Source organism: Dasypus novemcinctus, chromosome 5 (genome assembly GCF_030445035.2).
Source record: "Dasypus novemcinctus isolate mDasNov1 chromosome 5, mDasNov1.1.hap2, whole genome shotgun sequence".
In the NCBI taxonomy this organism is placed as follows: domain Eukaryota; kingdom Metazoa; phylum Chordata; class Mammalia; order Cingulata; family Dasypodidae; genus Dasypus; species Dasypus novemcinctus.
In genome coordinates, this window is record NC_080677.1 from 60357606 (window position 1) to 60379215 (window position 21610).

General features: G+C 36.9%; 1 protein-coding gene across 5 annotated transcripts in view; it reads right to left on the bottom strand.

The window, feature by feature from the left end:
- ANKIB1 (ankyrin repeat and IBR domain containing 1) overlaps positions 1–21610 on the bottom strand; it is a 187113-nt gene that overhangs the window by 30860 nt on the left and 134643 nt on the right. For all 5 annotated transcript variants that reach the window (XM_004475712.5, XM_004475711.5, XM_058296987.2 and 2 more), the window contains 3 exons: positions 19536–19680; positions 17915–18081; positions 3505–3593 (listed from right to left, as the gene is read on the bottom strand). In XM_004475712.5, coding sequence (XP_004475769.2) covers positions 3505–3593; positions 17915–18081; positions 19536–19680 — 401 coding nt within the window. The remainder of the gene's footprint in view (positions 1–3504; positions 3594–17914; positions 18082–19535; positions 19681–21610) is intronic.

Below are 21610 nucleotides of genomic sequence, written 5' to 3' on the forward strand. Positions count from 1 at the left end.
AAACAAAGCAGCTGTGTTGCCAGCAATGTAATTTTTTTCTTCCACACTTGGTTAGAATGCTACTTCCTAAATATATTATAATGGCTTGCATGAGGGAAATTGTGTTTAGGAAATAACCAACTATGATTACAATAAAAACTTATGCTGGAAAAATGCCTTTACTTTCAATTCTCTAAAAATCTTATCTCATACATCTGTTCCTTTGCACATACTGTTCTTAATATCTGCATTGTTATCCCCCTTCAATTTACCTGAATCTTCTTCACCCTTACTGACTTTCAAACTCTTCCCTTCACTTCTGTTATCTATTATACTTTGCTCTATCCTTAAAAATCAGTATGCTCTCTTTGTAAGAAATATTAAATTCATTTAATCAAGCATTAGAGAGTATAACAGAATCAAAGAGCTGTAGAATCTATATGTATGCAAGTGAAAACAAAATTGCTTTCAAATACTGAATTCTTAAAAAGGTGATTTGAATTCCATTAAAAAAACATTCAGTGATCATATATTATGAACCAACTGGTCTGTAAATTTTATAAATTAACTATCATTTCACAGAAAATATAACCATACATGTTTCCTATTCTGATTAGATACAATAAAGGCAATTTCAGTACTTACGAAACATTATTTGAATCTTTGTATGGAATAATTTCTTTAAACTGATCTCAGCATATTTTCTAATACTTTTTCTCATTAGTTAGATTTTGTCATTCCTTTTCAGTTTCATTACTCAAAGCCTTTGGAAAAGTAAGCATAAGGGAGAAATCTATCTCATGAGCCTATAAGTTCTGTTAAAAGCATTTATACCAAAGAAATGTTATCATAATCTAAAGTAATATGTGGGAAGTGGACGTGGCCCAATGGATGGGGCATCCACCTACCACATGGGAGGTCCGAGGTTCAAACCCCAGGCCTCCTTGACCCGTGTGGAGCTGGCCCATGCACAGTGCTGATGCGCACGGGGAGTGCCATGCCATGCAGGGGTGTCCCCCGTGTAGGGGAGTCCCACATGAGGGGGGTGCGCCCTGTAGGGAGAGCCGCCCAAGGCGAAAGAAAGTGCAGCCTGCCCAGGAATGGCGCCGTACGCATGGAGAGCTGACACAGCAAGATGATGCAACAAGGAGCGGCACAGATTCGGGTGCCGCTGATAAGGATAGAAGTGGTCACAGAGGAATGCACTGCGAAGGGACACAGAGAACAGACACCTGGGGAGGGAGGGGAGGGGGAAGGGTAGAGAAATAAAAAATAAATCTTAAAAAAAAAATAAAGTAATATATAAACTCGAAACAGCATTTAATCATACTTTTTTTTGAATATCATATTTATTAAGTGATGATGTCCTATGTGAGTATTGTAGTTAACATATCATAGCTTGCTTTAAACCTCACCCTAATAAGTTTCATAAACTGAAGTGGCCATTAATAGTAATTTAATGGTCTACTGAAAATATTCTTTCAGTGTGGAGGACATACATCCGTACACTGGGAAACACCTAGGTTTTTCTTAGACAAACTGAACCTTCTCTGCTGTCTTGGCCCTGGCTCCTTTTCTGACAGACCACTTCCCAGATGTCTCCAGTCTCTTGCCTTCTGTCTTATTTTCTACATTTCCTCCATCTTCCTGAACCAAAACCCTGTTTGGATTACCTTAAAGGTGAGTTATTTACAGTCCTTGAATGTGTCAACACTGCCCTACCTCACCCTAGACTGTTCTCATTCTGGACTGCATGAGGACTATCTACTTACTTTTCAGGTTACATCTTAAACAGCAATTCTTTTGTAAATCTTTTCTTAACTCTTTCCTAGAGATAAATGACCTCCTCTTTCTTTGCCTTCCCCCACCATAGTGTACTATAGGTACACTGTTCTTTCAAAGCATTCTTAAAACTCTTTTTCCTAGCTTTGTATATATGTTTCTCTCTATAAAATATATGGAACACGCGCGCACACACACACCAGGAGAATAGGGAAAATGGATGGATACCAATAGCATAATGGCAAACTACATCAAGCATTCAAGGGAGGGACACAATGAAACTGGGGAAAGCAAGAACAATCTATATTGCATTTTTTGATTTGGGAAGTACCTAGCATAAGACAGGTACTCAAAATTTTTTTTGCTGATTGAATTATAAGTTAACAGGATGGAACTCTTTATTTAATCAGGCCTCACTATAAAATATTCACTTCCCTTTGCTCTGGATAAGGGCCTTGAGTCTTATAATCACATGAAAGGGATTTTCATATTATCAATCAACAAATCTGGTATTCCAGTTTACATAGTATTCTCTCCTTCATGGGTTTGAATAACCCCAAGTCAGTGGACAAAAGGGACCTCAGGCATCTAAAAAGCTGAGGGTCAGCCCTTGGGCAATGGTAAACTCCCAAATATAATACAAATCTGTAAGATCCTATGGCTGGCAGCCAGTCTTTGCCAGGGCCAGTTCAGCTGCTGACAGGAATCCCCACCACATTTTTGCCTCTGCAGATATGTGGAAACCCAGTTTACATTTCACTTCCTTCAGGAAGATTCTTTGATCACTCCTGCCCCCACCTAAGTAAGTTATTCTCATTTCTGTACTCTTATCTTTCCTAGCTCTATCATTTATCATATGATACTATAATTATATGACTATCTCTTCTAGACTCCAAACTCATTATTATTATGTTTGACTTATAATAAATGTAGACTCACTGCCTGAATTTTCTATTTTGATTTCTAATATCTCAATATAACTCCAGTACCTAAACAAAACAAAATGACCTGAACTACACTGATTTTCATTTATATTAATTTTAAAGAAAATCAGTTGCCATATAATACTAGGAAATGGGAAGCAAAGCAGTTGATTTACTTGTTAAATGTGGGAATTACTATTAGGAAGGCTGTAAAATAAAGTCCCCACAGAGAAGTCAAACCTTATTCTATTTACCAGGTATGTGCCCTGTGTCACTCAACCTATCTAAGCATTAGTCTTATCATTTGCAAAATGGGATTACTAATGTCAAACCTCACAGCATTTATTAACAAATAATATATTTATAGATATCTCAATAAAAAGTTAAAGGTGTGTTATTTAATATAAGTGAATCTATAGAACCAAGGAATATCAAGGGATTAAAATGTCTTATCTTTTACTGGAAGCTTCCCCTCGCTACAGAACATTCACTTCTTCCCATAAAATACAGAAAAATTGATTAGCCTACCCCAGGAAAAATGGGAAGGACTGTAGTGGGAGGGCTTAAATGTGACCTGTTTACCCTGGTTACCTTAGGCTGGGGAATAAATCCTATAAAAAATGTGTAGCCTGCCCATGATTCCCCCTCAAAAAAACCCTGTGATCTCTTAAGGGATGATGGTCAGAGAGGTGACATTAGGAAAGGGGAACTCTAGCATTAACAAGCTTGAAAATTTCTTAAATGAAGAATATAATATGACCATACTATCTTTTTAATAATATTAGAAGTATGTAGCATAGTCATCTAAAATTCCTCTTACGCTCTTCTGGTTTCATTTCAGTTATTTTTTGTAGCCAGTTTTTCCATGTTTGGCAATCACAAGGCTCATGTGCTTCACCCAGGCACTCCCTAAAGAGAAAAACAGAAAAGGCAATTTAAAAACATTCTTCATCAACACTAAGTTGAAAAAATGCGTGGGAGGTACTCTTTCAATTTTTAAGTTGAGAAAACAAACATACAGTGACTACTAAGAGATGAAGCATTTCAATGGACAATAGAAAATGCAAGTGATTTTAAAAGTTGATATTACCAGGCCAGTTTTTTATTTTATTTTCATTTTTAATCAGTACATTCATTTACACATTTAAAAGTTCCAAACAGACCACCTGTAGCAGTTTGAGATGGTTTTGAATTCCAAAAATAGATATTGGATTATGCTTGTAATCTGGTCTGTACCCTTGGTGGGTGGGGACTCACAGATAAAATGCATGGCAGAGTACAGAGTTGAGGGTTTTTGATGTTGGAGTTTTGATGTTGGAGTTTGTAGCTGAAGCCTTAAGCTGGAGCCCTGGAAGCAAGCACACAGAAGTAGGAGAAGCAAGCCCCAGGAACAGAGGAACTCTGAGCCCAGGAAGAAGCAAGCCTTGGTATAGCAGTTTGATATAGTTAGGAATTCCAGAAAGAGATAATGGCTTACATTTGTAATCTGGTCTGTACCTGGGCAGAATTAAGTTATGATTAGGGCTTTGATTGGGCCATATCATTAGGGTGGGTGGGGACTCACAGATAAAAGGCATGGCAAAGGACAGAGTTGAAGCTTTTTGATGCTGGGGGTTTTTGATGTTGGAGTTTGATGCTGAAGTCTTAACCTGGAGCCCCAGGAAGTCAGCACACAGAGGAAAGAGAAGCAAGCCCCAGGAAGAGAGGACCTGAGCCAGGAGAACACAAAGGAACAGCGATGGCTCCTTAGACACAGCAGAAACCCCAGGGAGAGAGACAGAGCCATTCACCTGATAGTCTAGAGCTGACCCTGTAGAGAGAGGCAAAGTCTAGAGAGCCCCGTAGTCTACAGCTGACCTTGGGAGAAAACAGAGGTGCTAAGCCCAGAGGAGCCCAGGAAGCCTGAACCCTCTCAGACATCAGCAGCCATCTTCCTCCAACATGTGAAAATAGACTTTGGTGAGGGAAGTAACTTATGCTTTATGGCCTGGTATCTGTAAGCCCCTATCCCGAATAAATACCCTTTATAATGGCCAGCAGATTTCTGGTTATTTTACATGAGCACCCCTTCGCTGACTAAAACACCACCTAACATTTATAACTTAGCTTCACACATCTTAAGAGCTATAAAACATTTTTTATCAATTAAGTTTGCCCTCACTAACAGTTCAAATTCTTGCTACTCAAGGAATGTTCCCTTGGCTAGTAGCATCACAATCAGCCAGGACCTTGTTAGGCAAGCAGAAAAGCAGTCATCATGAGCAGTACTGGTTAGAATCTGCATTTTATCATAATCTTCATGTAACTCTTCTGCATTTTAAAGTTTGAGAAGTACTATTGAAAATACATTTTTGTAGTTATGTTTATCTCTTTGTATCACCAAGTAATAGGTAGTCCAATACAATTTATGAGTTAGATGTGTCCCAACTTTTGGTTTCATTGAAATTTGGCAAATTTTGGTTTAAATAATTAAAAACATATTTTAATATTTGTAACAACTTCATATTCTTTGATATATATTAAAAAGTCAAACATTCAAAAGGACACAAAGTCTTTACAAATTGCACATTTTAATTCAATATGATGCTATACTTACATGTCATAAAGGTAATTATTCCAGTTAATGATAAAATGTCTTTTTTGAGGGAGAAAGTGCAATTTGGAGGCAGAGGCAGCGACATCGTCATCACCACTATTATCATTAGTGTTATTTTATACAAATATCTTATTTGCAAAGTTTAATTGTGTTAAGAAAACATGCCAACTGACTCAGGAAAAGTCTTACAAACTGACAGGTAATATTTCACTTTATTAAGAATATAACAATTACTTTAAAAGGGTAATTTAGTTTCCTTAAGTTCCTAAATTAGCACCTAAACTGGCATTTGGGAAATCTTTTCCATAATTGTGGTTTTATAGAGCTCCTAGCAACTCAGTGGTAACTTAAGAAATTAAAACATACTGGGTTGATTAAAAATGGAAATAGATATGTTAGATTTATTTTAGTGCATTTGAAAATCAACTGTTTTCCAGCAATGTAGGGGATACTGTAATAACTGGTAATTTAAGTTTGGCACATATATTAGCATTCACTAGACTAAGAAATATGTAATAGTGTTTCCATATGGTGCTTGAGAATACCTGTGGGAATAAAGAATCTAGATTTCTCACAACTTATTAAAAAAAGTTTGAGGTGCAAAATGTATACATCTTCAGTGTCTCTACAACAAAATAAATGAAGTTAATGACATAGACTATTTCCATTAAGTTTAAGATTCCTTCCCCCCCCATGGAGATTAAGCAGAATATTCAATATTTTTTTCCTCGCAGAATCAATACCAGTGTGATTGTTCTACTGTTAGAACATTTTCTTTTTTTTTTTTTTTAAAGATTTATTTTTTTAATTTAATTCCCCTCCCCTCCCCCGGTTGTCTGTTTTCTGTGTCTTTTTGCTGCGTCTTGTTTCTTTGTCCGCTTCTGTTGTCGTCAGCGGCATGGGACGTGTGAGCGGAATGGGATGTGTGGGCGGCACCACTACTGGGCAGGCTGCACTTTCTTTCGCGCTGGGCGGCTCTCCTTACGGGGTGCACTCCTTGTGCGTGGGGCTCCCCTACGCGGGGGACACCCCTGCATGGCAGGGCACTCCTTGCGCGTATCAGCACTGCGCATGGGCTAGCTCCACACAGGTCAAGGAGGCCTGGGGTTTGAACCGTGGACCTCCCATGTGGTAGACGGACGCCCTAACCACTGGGCCAAAGTCCGTTTCCCTGTTAGAACATTTTCTAATAGCAAAAAGGAAATAAATCATGGGGGGTGGGAGGAATCCAGGGTTTTCAAATATAATCTCGAAAAAAAAGGGCACTTCTTGAAAAGGCATAACTAGCTATCCAGTATGCACTGTTTTTCCAAGGCTGTGTTGCATTAGATAGCATTAGAAGGTTTTCTTTTCCAGAACCTTACAGGAGGACACAAACCAGCTGCTTCCTCAGGTGCTGCATCAATCAGTAGGAACACTTCTAGGTTCCTGGTTAGCATAGTTTCTACAAGTTTCTAATGCAATACAAAAGATGATATAAAAGGAGATGTTTATAAATAAAGAAGAAGCTTGAGTAAGAACTGTAAATCAGGAAGCAGGCTAGGGGTTGCTATTTAATAGAATTAAATATCACTGAAAACTAAGGCACCTGGGAAAATACCAGACTTCTTCAAACTATGGCAATAACTGAAGAAATAATAAATAATGGGTGGCTGATAATCTAGCTCATGCAATAGGTAGGGAGAAAGGTTATTCTAAGAAAGTAATGAAGTTACTGGAATGCTCTGCAGATACTACAAAGCTAAACTTGGTTTTGTTTGTAACCAAGACACTATGGCTGGCAACAAATATTCTGAAGGCTTTGGTACCTTTTGTTGAGTCTGCATTTCAAAACCTCAGTAAAAGCCAGTGAAAGGGGAATCACATGCTATTTAGTGGCACAGCCAAGTCTCAAATGCAGGTCTCATGTCTCTAGTTTAATGTTAATCATGTGCTCCACTGAAACTTGCTTGATAAATTGAACTCTGAAGTATTTATTTATATAGTGTATTGAGTTGAACAGTAATCCCCAAATTCATGTCGACCTGGAACCTCAGAATGTGACCTTATTTGGAAATAGTCTTTGCAGATGTAATTAATATGAGGTCATACTGGATTAGGGTGGGTCCTAAATTCACATGGAGTCCTTGTAAGAGGAGGAAAGACACACAGACAGACATACATTAGATGTGATGTGAACATGAAGGAAGAGATTGGAGTGATGCATCTACAAGCCTAGCAATGTCGATGATTGCTGGGAACCCCCAGAAGCTAGGAAAAGGCAGGTAGGATTCTTTCTAGACACTGCAGAGCGAGCATGGCTCTGCTGACACCTTGATTTCAAATTTCTAGCTTACAGAACTGCGAGGGAATAAATTTCTGTTGCTTTAAGCCATCCAGTGTGTAGTAATTTGTTACAGTAGCCCTAGGAAACAGATAAAGATAAACAGGGCCTTATGATTGAACTCTACCAAATAAAAAGCATCATGTTTTCATTTCTAGGCCTAAGAAGATATTTTTTTCAATTTTTCAAGAGTCTATTGCTTATATAGACATATACTGCCAGGTTGGAAATCAGCGCAAGAGAAGATGGGACTAAACTATTAGGTAAATAAGGACAACTTCATTTATTTTCCCCAAAGAACTCTTGGAGAATCTTTCCCTTGCCTGTGAAATCTGTGGAAGTAGCTGAAGTGTGAAACTATTGCTTTAACTCAATCAAGATTCATGACCTTAACAAGGGGGCAGATGTTATCAAAACCTGATTGTGGGGACTAGGAAGACACAGGACTTTCTTCTCCTCCAGAAAAATACTTAGAGAACAGACTAAAACGACCTAGAAAAAGATCTTCTGGGTTCAGGAAACCAGAAGGCTGGACACCGCCCAGAAGAGAGAGGGACAAAGGAGGGGAATAGACAAAACTGAGTTAAAACCAGCGGCTGCTACTGCTGGCATCCTTCCCCACACCGAAGACACCTTAGAATTCTCAAGTCTCTTAGTTGGCTTTGACAAAGTGGACTCCAGGGATCCACTGCCCCAGGAAAGGGGAAAGAGAGGGACACAGCCTAAGGCTGACTCAGTTTTGACCCACAAATTTGGTCACCACCATCCCTTCCAGGCCAGGTGGGGCTGTGCCATTTTTTCCCTTGGGAGCCAAAAAAGGGACTAAAGAAATCTGACCCTCTCAATCTTCTCTACTTACCAGGACTGACTGTTGAGAACACAGAGGTGAGTGGAATTACATTTCCTATCTGGGAAAAAGGGAGGGGGCTTCCAGAGAAGGTTGGAGATAGTTGTTTTGGTTTTTTTTAAAGATTTATTTATTTTTTTCTCACCCCCCCCCCAACGCCCCGGTTGTCTGCTCTCTGTGTCTATTCCCTGCGTCGTCGTCTTTGTCCGTTTCTGTTGTTGTCAGCGGCATGGGAATCTGTGTTTCTTTTTTTGTTGCTGTGTCATCTTGTTGTGTCAGCTCTCCATGTGGGCGGTGCCATTCCTGGGCAGGCTGCACTTTCTTTCACACTGGGTGGCTCTCCTTACGGGGCACACTCCTTGCACGTGGAGCTCCCCTATGTGGGGGACACCACTGCGTGGTAGGGCACTCCTTGCGCGCACCAGCACTGCACATGGGCCAGCTCCACATGGGTCAAGGAGGCCTGGGGTTTGAACCGCGGACCTCCCATGTGGTAGACAGACACCCTAACCACTGGGCCAAGTCTGCTGCCCAAGGTTGTAGAATTGTAAGGCTCTTAGCCTCCAGGCAGGAACCTCTATTACACTGATCCAGTCTGTGTTGCAGCAAACACACTTGGACAGGCATTGAACTGAAAGGGTTGCCAAACTGTGCCACCACCTGGCAGGCTAAGGGAGTGCATGTGAGAAAATAAAAAACAAGAGGCTTTATACCGGCCCTTATAGCCTTCCTTCCCAAAGTCCTAGGAAGCACATCTGCAACCTATTTCTGAGTCTGCAGCCCTGTTTTGAGGAACTATCAGGAACAATCCTAACAATCCAGGCTGAACCAAGACTCAAAGAACAGCAGTAACACACAGCTTCCTGCCACTAAATCCCTACAAAGGAGGCATCTGAGTAAACTACCATCCTAATCAAATGCTTAGACATCAGCAAAAACCTACAAGCCATACTAAGAAAATGGAAGACATGGCCCATGAAAAGGAATGCAGGATTTGAGAGAATTAATTAATGAGATGCACACAAATCTCCAAAACCAAATTAATGAGTTCAAGGACAATATGGATAAAGAGATAAATGACATCAAGAAGACATTCAGTGAGCACAAAGAATTTGAAATCCTGAATAGAAAAGTAACAGAGCTCATTGGAAACACATGATAGGTGAGATCAAAAACATATTTTGGCATACAACAGCAGACTCAGAATGACAGAAGAAAGAATAAGTGATACTGAAGACAGAACAGCTGAAATTAGAGAGAGGAAAGAATGGAAAAAATTGAGCAGGGTCCCAGGGAGTTGAATGACAAGTAATGCAACACCATACATATCATGGGAATTCCAGAAGAAGAAAGGAAGGGAAAAGGGACAGAAAGAGTATTTGAAGAAATAATAGCCGAAAATTTCCTAATCCTCATGAAAGAAATGAAGGTACATGTCCAAGAAGGTCATAGTACCCCAATCAGAATAAATCTGAATAGACCTACTTCAAGATACATACTACTCGGAATGCCAAATGTCAAAGATAAACAGAAAATTTTCAGAGCATCAAGGCAGAAGGAAACCATGGTACAAGGGATGACCAGTAAGACTTAGTGCAGATTTCTTATCAGAAACCATGGCAGTAAGGAGACAATGCATACCACTGATACAATTAGGAGAATGAAAGAGAAAAAAACTGTCTGCCAAGAATTCTTTGTCCAGCAAAATTGTCCTTCAAATATGAAGGTGAGTATAAAATATTCATGAACAAACAGAAACTAAGAAAGTTTGTAAAAGAAGAACCCACCTTTGCAGGAAATAGTAAAAGGAAGCCTTAGACCCTGAAAGAAAAAGACAGGAGAGAAAGGCTTATAGAAGAGAGTATAGAAGAAAAAGCAGCAAAAAGGATAGCCAAAAAAGTAAAAAGAGAGAGGAAAATAAGATATGACATATGAAACCCAAAGAAAATGGTGGAAGTAAGTAATGCATTTATAGGAATATCACTGAATGTGAATGGATTAAATTCCCTAATCAAAAGATAGAGGCAGACAGAATGGATAAAAGCACATGAGCCATCCATATGCTGGTTACAAGAGACTCACCGTAGACCCAGGTATACAAACTGGTTGAAAGTTCAAGGTTGGAAAAAGCAACTCCATGAAAATAGTAAACAAAAAGAGCAAGGGTAACTATACTAATTGGACAAAACAGACTTTAAATGTAAAAAAGTTATGAGATACAGAAGACCATTATATATTAATAAAAGGGACAATCTACCAGGAAGATAGAACAGTCATAAATATTTATGCACCTAACTATGGTGCAGCAAAATACATGAGACAGACTCTGGCAAAACTGAAGGGAGAAACAGACAGCACTACAATAATCATTGGAAACTTCACCACATCACTCACATCATTAGATACAACACTAGATAGAAGATCAACAAGGAAACAGAGAACTAGAACAATATGATAAACGAATTAGACCTAAAAGACATACAGAATGTTGCATCCAAACTCTGTGGATTATACATTCTTCTCAAGTGTCCATGGTATTTTCTCCAGGATAGACTAGATGTTAGGTCACAATGCATCTCTCAGTAAATATAAAAAGACTGAAATTATACAAAGCACCTTCTCAGATCATAATGGAATAAAACTGGAAATCAACAGTAGATAGGAAAAAGGTAAATTCGCAAATGTGTGGAGGCTTAACAACAGATTCTTAAATAATCATTGGGTCAAAGTAGAAATTGCGAGTTAAATCAGTATATACTGAGACAAATGAAATTGAGAACACAACTTATCAAAACTTATGAGACACAGAGAAGTGGATGTTGCTCAAGCATTGGGCACCTGCCTACCACAAGGATGTGTGTGTGTGGTACTGGGTTTGGCTCCCAGTCCCTCCTAAAGAAGACAAGCAAGACACTGAGCTGACAGACTGGCTGGCACGGCAAACAGATGCAACAAGATGATGTAATGAAGAGACACAATGAGGAAACATAATGAGGTGCACAAAAAGTAGGGAGTGGAGGTGGTTCAAGTGATTGGACACCTCACTCCCACATGGAAGGTCCCAGGGTTGGTTCCTGGTGCCATCTAAAAAAATAAGTTGAGCACGTAACAAGCAGACAGAGAGCAGAGGGCAAGTGCAAACAGCAAGAGGTGGGGGTGGGGGGCAATAAATAAATAAAATAAATCTTAAAAAACTGATTGGATACAGTGAAAGCAGTCTTAAGAGGGAAATTTACAGCCCTAACTGCCTATATTAAAAAAAGAAGAGCTAAACACAAAGATTTAATTGAACAACTAGAGAAAATAGAAAAATGACAGCAAACCAATCCCAAAGCTAGAAGGAGGAAAGAAATAATAAAGATTGGGACAAAAATACAAGAAACCGAGAACAAAAACAACAACAACAAAAACAGAGAAAATCAACAAAACCAAAAACTGGTTCTTTGAGATGATCAGTAAAATATACAAACCCCTAGCTAGACTAACAAAGAAAAAAAGAGAGAAGATGCAAATAAATACAATCAGAAATAAAGAGGGAAGTTATGTCTGACACCACAGAAATAAAAAGGACCATAAGAGGATATTATGAGAAACTGTACACCAAAAAACAAAACAACTTAGATGAAATGGACAAATTCCTAGTTTTAGAGAAAAAAATGGTGGACATGGAGACTGATGACTGCAGGCGGAAAGTTTATTGGGAAGCTCTCCCCATGGAGGGGATCTGAAGAGAGACTTCAGCACCTCTGCCAGCATGCTGGGGGTCTGAAGAGAAACCTAAGTCCACCTCTGGCAGAGGTAGTCAGAATTTATACATTACATCTATAGGCAGGAAAACGCTTAGTCAGTGGGAGGGGTTGGGACTTGGGTAAGATCTGAGGGCCAATAGGGATGGCTAGGAGGTGGTGGGCTAGGGGTAGTGAATTCTAGTGATGTGGAAGGGGTTGGTGGTGTCATATGGCTCCTTTGTCTATTCTTGTGAGGAAATGAACTGTATCTGAACATGTAGGCTAGGGATAGGGGACTATGTCATGGGAATGCAAGTCACTGTTTATTAACCATTGTAAACCTCGTAATCAGTTAATCATTATAAACTTTATAAGGAAGAAATCTCTAACCCCAGAAATGCACAAACCACGTACATTCACGCTACAAGAAATACAAGAACTTAACAAACCAATCATATTTAAAGAGACTGAAATCCATCATCAAAAATCTCCCAACAAGAGAAGTCCAGGACTGGCTTAATGGGTGAATTCTACCAAGCATTTAAAAAAGAATGAACACCAATCCTGTTTAAACTCTGCCAAAAAACTGAGGAGGAGGGAAAATTACCCAAAACATTTTATGAAGCCAACATCACCCCAATACCAAAGCCAGATTAAGACATTACAGGAAAAGAAATATACAAACCAATCTCTCTAATGAACATAGATGCAAAAATTCTAAACAAAATTCTTGCAAATCAAAGGCAATAGCATATTAAAAGACTTACAGTTCATGACCAAGTGGGATTCCTGGTGTGCAAAGCTGTTTCAACATAAGAAAATCAATCAACATAATAGATCAAATTAACAAATCAAAGGAAAAACCCATGATCATCACAATCAACACAGAAAAAGCATTTGACAAAATCCAGCATCCTTTCTTGATAAAAACACTTCAAAAGACAGGAATAGACGGAAAATTCCTCACTATGATAAAAGATATATATGAAAAAACCAAAGGCAACATTGTACTCAATGAGGAAAGGTTGAAAGCTGTCTCTCCGAGATCAGGAATAAAACAAGGGTGCCTACTGTCACCAGTATAACTCAACATTTACTACAAGTTCTAGCCAGAGCAATTATACAAGAAAAAAAAAAAAAGACATCCAAAGAAGAAAAAAGGAAGTAAAATTCTCACTATTTAAGGAAGACATGATCCTATATTTAGGAAATTCTTAAATGTTTATGGCAAAGCTACTTGAGCTAATAAATGAGTTCAGAAAAGGGGAGGGATGCAAGATAAACACACAAAGATCAGTACTGAACAATCTGAGGAGGAAATCAGGGGGGAAATTCCATTTATAATAGCAACAAAAATACTCAAAATACCTAGGAATCAATTTAACCAAAGACGTACAGGACCTATATGCAGAAAACTACAAAACAATGCTAAAAGAAATCAATGGAAGACCTAAACAAATGGAAAGACATTTCGTATTCATGCATTGGAAGACTAAATATTGTGACGATGTCAATTCTACCCAAATTAATTTATAGATTCAATGCAATACCAATAGAAATTAAAAGAGCCTACTTTACAGAAATAGGAAAGGCAATTACCAAATTCATTTGGAAGGGAAAGTGCACCCAAATAGTCAAAAGCATTCCAAAAAAGAAGAGTGACATGGGAGGAATTTCACTGCCTGACCTTGAAACACATTACAAAGCTATAGTGGTCAAACAGCATGGTATTGTCATAAAGATAGACACATCAATCAGTGGAATAGAATAGAGAGTCCAGAAATAAACCCTTACCTCTATAGTCAACTGTTTTTTGACACATCTACCAAGTCCATGTTAATGGGACAAAACTCTTCAACAAATGGTACTGGGAGAAATGGATCTCTATAACCAAAAGAATGAAAGCGGACCACTATCTCACTCCCTATACAAGAATCAACTCAAAATGGATCAAAGATCTACATGGAAAAGCCAGGACAATAGAACTACAGAAGAAAATGTAGGGAAACATCTTAAAGACCTTGTGGTAGGTGGTAGTTTCTTTGACCTTACACCCATAGCACGTGCAACAAAGTAAAAAGTAGATAAATGGGACCCCCTCAAAATTAAATACTTTTGTACCTCGAAGAACTCTGTCAAAAGGGTGAGAAGGCAGCTGACTTAATAGGAGAGATTATTTGGAAATCACATGTCCAATAAGGGTTTAATATCCATGATATATAAAGAGATGTTACAACTCAACAATAAAAGGACAAACGAGTCAATCAGAAAATGCGCAAAAGACTCGAAGAAATACAGTGAAAAACACATGAAAATATGTTCAATGTCACTAATGATTAGGGAAATGCAAATCAAAACTACAATGGGATATCATTTCACACTTACCAGAATGGCTACTATTAAAAAGACAGAACTATAACTGTTAGAGAGGATGTAGAGATAGGAACATGTATTTACTGTTGATGAGAATGCAGAATGGTACAGCTACTGTGGAGGACTATCTGGCAGCTCCTAAAGAAGCTGAATATAGATTTGCCATGTGACTCTGAAATACCATTACTGGATATATTCCCAGAAGAACTGAGAATAGAGACATGAATAAACATCTGGATACCAATGTTCATAGTGGCATTATTCATGATTGCCAAAAGCTGGAAACAATCCAGGTGTCCATCAACTGATAAATGGATAAACAAACTGTGGTATATTCACTCAATGGAATATTATACAGCTCTAAGAAGAAATGAAGTTGTAAAGCATAAGAAAACATGGATAAACTTGGAGGACATTATGTTGAGTGAAGCAAGCCAGACACAAAAGGACAAATACTTTATGATTTCGTTACTATGAACTAAATATATTGTGTAACATATTGTATGATTCCATTTATATAAAATGTAAATATAAATGAATTTATAAGGATGAAATTTGATTAGTGATTAGGGAAGGCATGCTAAGAGGTGTGGAGTTTTTCTTTTTGGAGGAATGAAATAATTCTAAAATTTTTTGTGATGATGAATGCACAACATTGTGATTATACTTTAGATCTTATGGTATGTGAATATATCTTAATAAAACTGCTTAATAAAGTAAATAATTGTGTAAGAATAGTCAGAAATAACAGCTATGTGTAGCAGGGGAAACAGATTGAGAGGTGAAGAATTTTCTTTTCTGTCTGTTTTTTTATTATTATTATTGAAATAATGAAACTGCTCTAAAAATAATGAAATGAAAAATGCACAACTGTGATTTTACCACATACCACTGATTGTACCCTTTGGATGAACTGTAGGCTTTATTAATATGTATTGATAAATTGATTTGTTAAAAAACAACCTGATTGTGGAATAGAAGGAAAACAAAATGAGTTGATGATGACTTTAATGACTCACTCACTTTCAGAGTTTTCCCCCAAACACTTGATAATGTCTGCACATTGTACTCGGATTCACTGGAAACTTAAATGGGACTAGGTGCAACACTATGATTCAAATCTTTGCTTTTTGGTGGAGGTCATACTACTTTAAAGGTTTCTTTCAGTAGTTCCAGTAAATAAGTGCTCTATTGCTGGGTGCTGTATTAAAAAAAAAAACCACCATATGATTATTTAGAATATTTCTGTCAAGTAATTTCACTGAGTAACTCTAAAATAAGTTTAACTGTCTATGGTTTTAGAAGAATTCCAAGTAAGTTTCTCAGTTTCCAAAGGTAATATTGGTGATTAAAGGGACCAGAGGACATTCTGAGGGATACAGGAGAGAAATGACCACTAATACTAAGTTACATTTGAGCTTTTCTCCTGAAAGAGCAGCATTTTGGTGGCTCAGATGTATTTTGACAAATTTTTAAAGAGCTGCTGCGGGGAAGAGATTTTATGTCAGTTCAGAGGGCAGAGAAGCATAGTCTACCTTCCCATAAAGAAAAGGAAGGGAAAAGGTCACATGAAAGCCATCTAGGTTTTGAATGCTGTCTGGGGCTAATTTTGCCCTGATTAGAGAAATCGTGATTATATAGGCTAGGGGAAGTAAGCATTTTAGGTCCAACTATGAAGGGGTACAGAACTTGTTAGTGAACAAGGTACCACAGAAAGGGCTTTCCTGTGGTGCGAAGGGGAAATGCTTACTCCCACCTGCTTTCCCAACAATGAACAAATTCAGTTATATCCAGGCAGCCATCTCTTGAGGATGGCTCGCAATCGATTCTGTCATGTGTGTTGTTAAGAAGAAGAAATTATTATTGTTATCTGTTGTGGCACTTGAAGTCATCTTTAAGTAATTATTTTGGGGGAAAGAAAGAAGCATAGCCAAGCCAGAATCACATGCCTTTATTTTATAAAGATCTCTTTTGTAAAGATTTCTTTTGCATAAAGCAGTATTTGTTTTTCTTTGAAACATGAGATAAAACCAAGCAGACAAAATGTGATCAATTTTACTTAGAATTTCTGATTATAATGAACGTTCTTACAGTGTATGAGTAAGAATAAGGTGCTAAGAACGCAAAAACAGGGCCTGCATATTAATGCGTAGGGGTAAAACGGGCAATAAAAAAATCTTAGCTATATATTTATCACATACCTTTACATATCACGGTCTATTGCTTAATGGATATTAAAACTGAAGAGCAACAAAGTTAAGTTGAGGAACTTAAATCTGAGTTTGTTCTCCATTAAAAATTACTTTTATCTCATTTAAGCCACCTTTTCTTTCCCCCATGTGCTGGGTATAGAAAATGATGATGCTATTTGTTAAGTTCCTCACTACCCTTAAGAATAGGATAAAAAGTAAGTAATTACCAAATATGACCTTGAATCTACATTGCCATTCATAAACTCCTTGACCTAGGATAAAATTCAAAGTAGAGCCTATGATCCAAAGGCTCTTGTGTATAACCATCCTGATACTCTGAGGTGTGAGAAAGAGTAAACTTACTAAAACTTCTCCAAACTTTGCTCTAAAAATTTAGAGTACATAGCATCTTTGTTTATCGACATATATATATAATATAGTTTTTAGTCTGATTTATTTTGGTAGGTTTTCCATTAGTTTCTTTACCTAATTCAAACTTATTGCTTCCATATGAAAAGGGGTGGGAACAATACAAGAAAGTAAAAACTAGACCACAGAAACTAGTGTGCTTAAGAAGACAATGCCAATCTCTGAAAAACAAATCACCTGGGGAGCTTTTTTGTGGACCCCCTTCCCCATTATGAAACCTACTAAATCAAAATCTCAATTGATGGGAAACCAGGATGAATATTTGGAAAATATCCTATAGTAATTCTGTGCATCCCTGGTTAAGAATCACTGCTAGAGATTTATATTTTAAGAATAAAAAACTCAACATTTTCTGACTCATAGTCAATGTGGTATCTTAGTTTAAGTGTATATGCTTTGGAATCAAAGCTAGACTCAAATCCCATTTCTGCCATTTCTTAGCTGCATAACCCTGGGCACCTTCTCTGTGTCTGAGTTTCCTTAGTTGAAACATTGGTCAAATAACAGAACTCAACTTACAGCACTGGTGGGAGAGTTCAATATATATATAAAAAAATAACTGGCACAGTACCTGGCACATAATAAGTATATCATAAATATGATATCACATAAATATCACTATTACTTATTCTTTTTATTAGTCAGAATAATATCACACACACTACCATTTCAAGGCCTGATTCAAAATACAAATTCTCTGTAAGAAGGTGATTAGGCTGAGTCCAATTTGTCTCATACTAACCAGCAGAAAAGGTGTCCTTTCCCACAATCCACAGCAGGAGCTCTCAGCAATGGGAAGCTGAGTGTATCAGATCCAGATGTATTGGACCCTTGTTTTGTTAGTCTGACTGCTCTTTCACAGCCTGGAGTAGGGCACCATTTAATGGCAGGATTATTTTCAACAAAGGCCTGTTTTAAAAGCAATAACAAAACATAACAGAAAATATTTTAACTCTAAATTCTCATACAGAGTGCACATCTATGGTAATTTACTTTAAAGCAAAAAAGAATGAAATAAAAAACAGGAGTTGTCAGTCTCAAGAAATACTTAAAACTGGAAAGTTTGAAAAATCTCAAGGAAGTAATGGCAATTAACTCAGTAAAGACATAATTTTTAAAATTGGTATTTTCTTTAAAAACTAGGTGGATGATAAATTGAAAATGTAGTTATTCACATAAGGAATGTGTAATTTAAAAATGCTTTTTCATACAATGTACATCACAAAAAGAATATTGCTTATGATTATTGGTTGCATTAGAACAGTAAATTTCTAAAGGCATCCTAATAATCAATAAAAATCAATATTATTTATTTTATGCTAAAGAAGCAGTAGGATTTCTTTTTTAAAAGTCCTTATTTTAGAGTTGAGACTAGGAAAATCTGCTGAACAAGGCAGTTGAAATAAAAAATCTCACAAAAAAGAAAGTAATTTTCACATGCTTTGAATTATTCCTGAATGAAAAAAAACTCCTGAATGAAAAATAGAGAAAAAAATGAAATAAATACTATAATTCATTATATGAAATAATTACTTGGAATAAAATACCATAAATTTCTAAGTTGAGAATCTTTATTTCTGAATATTTCTATTTAGGAGTATAAAACAATGCCTTTAGGAAAACTCTAAGTAGGTACTATCTATTTTTAACACTTTTTTTTTTTTAAAGATTTTATTTATTTCTCGCCCCCCCCCTTCCCCTCCCACTACTGTCTCTCTTTGTGTCCATTCACTGTGTGTTCTTCTATGTCTGCTTGTATTCTCATTAGGCAGCTCTGGGAACAGATCCTGGGACCTTCCGAAGTGGGAGAGAGGTGATCATTCTCTTATGCTACCTCAGCTCCCTGTTCTGCTATATCTCTTATTGTCTCTCCTCTGTGTCTCTTGTTGCATCATCTTGCTGCGCCAGCTCGCGGCGTCAGCTGGCACGCCTGAGCACGGCAGCACGCCCACGTGGGCCAGCTTGCCATGTAGTCCAGCTTGCCTTCACCAGGAGGCCCTGGGCATCGAACCCTGGACTCCTAAATGGTAGACAGGACCCTAATTGCGTGGGCCACATCTGTTTCCCTTGAACATTATTTTGATCAATCAGTTATAAAATTGTAACAAGGCAAATTAGTAAATAATTCTGAGCCATAATTTTCATTTTTGGTTGTTAAACTTCTACTTTAGTCTTTTCCTTTTCCTTTTATTATTATAAAATAATGCTTTCACTTAAAACTCTAATTAATTCCAATATTCCTTTATTCAATTTTTAAGACACAAAAGTAAGTCCATTAAATAAAACAAAATATTGCATACTATTTCTTTTATATGTTTGGTGAAATTAAAATTATGGAATCAGATAAATAATTGGCAGTGTACCTTAATATCAAACTGTAGGTATCGTTTGTCCATCTCCTTAGAAACTACACTTTCTATGATATCCACAGGCACAAGTTGGAAGCAATCGTATGCAGGGCAGAAAATGTTGTGAGCTTCACCTTCTTGAATTTTCAGATTCAAAAACCTATTAAAATTATCAATTGGTAGAAAGAAAGGAAGGATATAATCTATTTGCATGTTCTAAGAAAATTTTCTTTATGCTGAATTTTTTGTTAAAGTATAATTAAAATAATGCCAATGAATATAGCGTGGAATATCAATTGTATTATATCGGTTTATATAATTCACAAACATTACTGAACACTTACCATATGCCCAGTCATTCTTTATATATTGACATATATGCTTATGTTTTATGTATATGTATGTTTTTACATGTTCCTGTTTTGCTTTATCCTATCTAAAAATTTAAAACAATTTTTAAAAATTTAATATCGAAAGCTCAGAAATGAGTAGATTGGTTATATTAAATTCTCAATATTCTATACCTTAAACAAAGGGCACAATGGTACAGAAGTTAACCATAGGTATGTATTTGGGGTGGCATTGGAATATAGCATGTTTTTTTGAAGAAAATATTTTCTCTTTAGATTTCATTTAGATGAATATTAAAATTAGTTTTATGTCCTACCCTAGGCATACTAGTTGAGGTACTAGGGAAAAGGCATCCAGGAAAGTGGCAGGAATCTAGTCCAGGGTGAATTAAGTGGTTAAGAGCGTGGTTTTGAGTTAAAAAGTCCAGGTCTGCCACATATTGCTTATAGGATTTTAAGCAATTTATTTAATCTTTCTGAGCCTCAGTTTCACTATTTGTAAAATGGAGATAATAATATACACTTCACAGGGTTGCACGGTTTAAAAATAAAATGTAACATATATGAAATTGGCATGGTGTCAAATATAGAATAAGAATTTATGAACCTTAGCAAAGATTATTATTTAATATTGCCCATGGAAAAGCAATAAGGTATGGATTATATTGGATTTAATACTTAAACCTAGAGAAAATAAAACAGAAAACTTGGAACAACAAATCCCCAGTTATTGCTATCAACAGTTTTATTATTTCACTGACTTCAATACCTTTTTCTGTAACTTTGGGATAAGGATTGGCTCTAAGGGCTGGCTTTGTGCCCCAGCCTGACAGACCCAGCCTAAAGCGACTTGTTATTCCAAAGTCACAGAAAAAGATACTGAAGTCACTGAAATAATATCTTTCTCTCTGGCCCTTAATTCCACTGCACTTTTAAAAATCGACTTCACTAAGAACTCATCAGATTGCTTCCTCTGCTCTATCTCCTTTTTCCTCCACACCTTCATTTTGTCACTTCAGAGAAAAGAGTTCCCCTATTAGGAGCTTAATGTCTTCCCTACAACATCTCAAACTAAGCTGTATCTTTAGCCTTCTTCTCACACATTTCAGTGACAGAGGTTCCTCCTTTATTTCTAGGCTAATCCTCATATCCTCATGCCTGTCTGGGTCTTGTGCTATTCATTAGCCTATTCTCTATCTTTATAACTTCTCAATATCAAAACTGGTCTTATCCCTGGCACAATAAATATGCTCAAATTTTGCCCATCCCTCAAACCCTTTCTCAACCAAATGCAAAGATAATGGATGGTGGGAAAGCAAAAATCTTGGCAAGATAATGGGAAGGAGAGTAAAGAGAAATAAGAGAAAAAAGATAAAATTTCCATTTGTAATATATATCCAACCATGCCTAGCAAGACATTTAACTTTGAACTGATTATAAACAAATATTAAACATCCATATTCACACAGATTTTTAAGACTGTCACAAAAAGTAAAGAGAAAGCACAAGAAAAAATGTTGAACATTCTTGGAACTTAAGATGTAAACTGATTTTCATTCCACCTTATATTAGGTTAAATAACATTACTGGAAGTAGGTAGGAAAATATGAAAATAAGAAAAGCAAAAACGTTCTTCTTTAATAATGGTGAAATGTAATATATTTTAGTTTAACTTCGAACCCAATATAAATAAACCATATCATTAATTATTGAAAGCAAACTATTATTTCCAAATTAGAG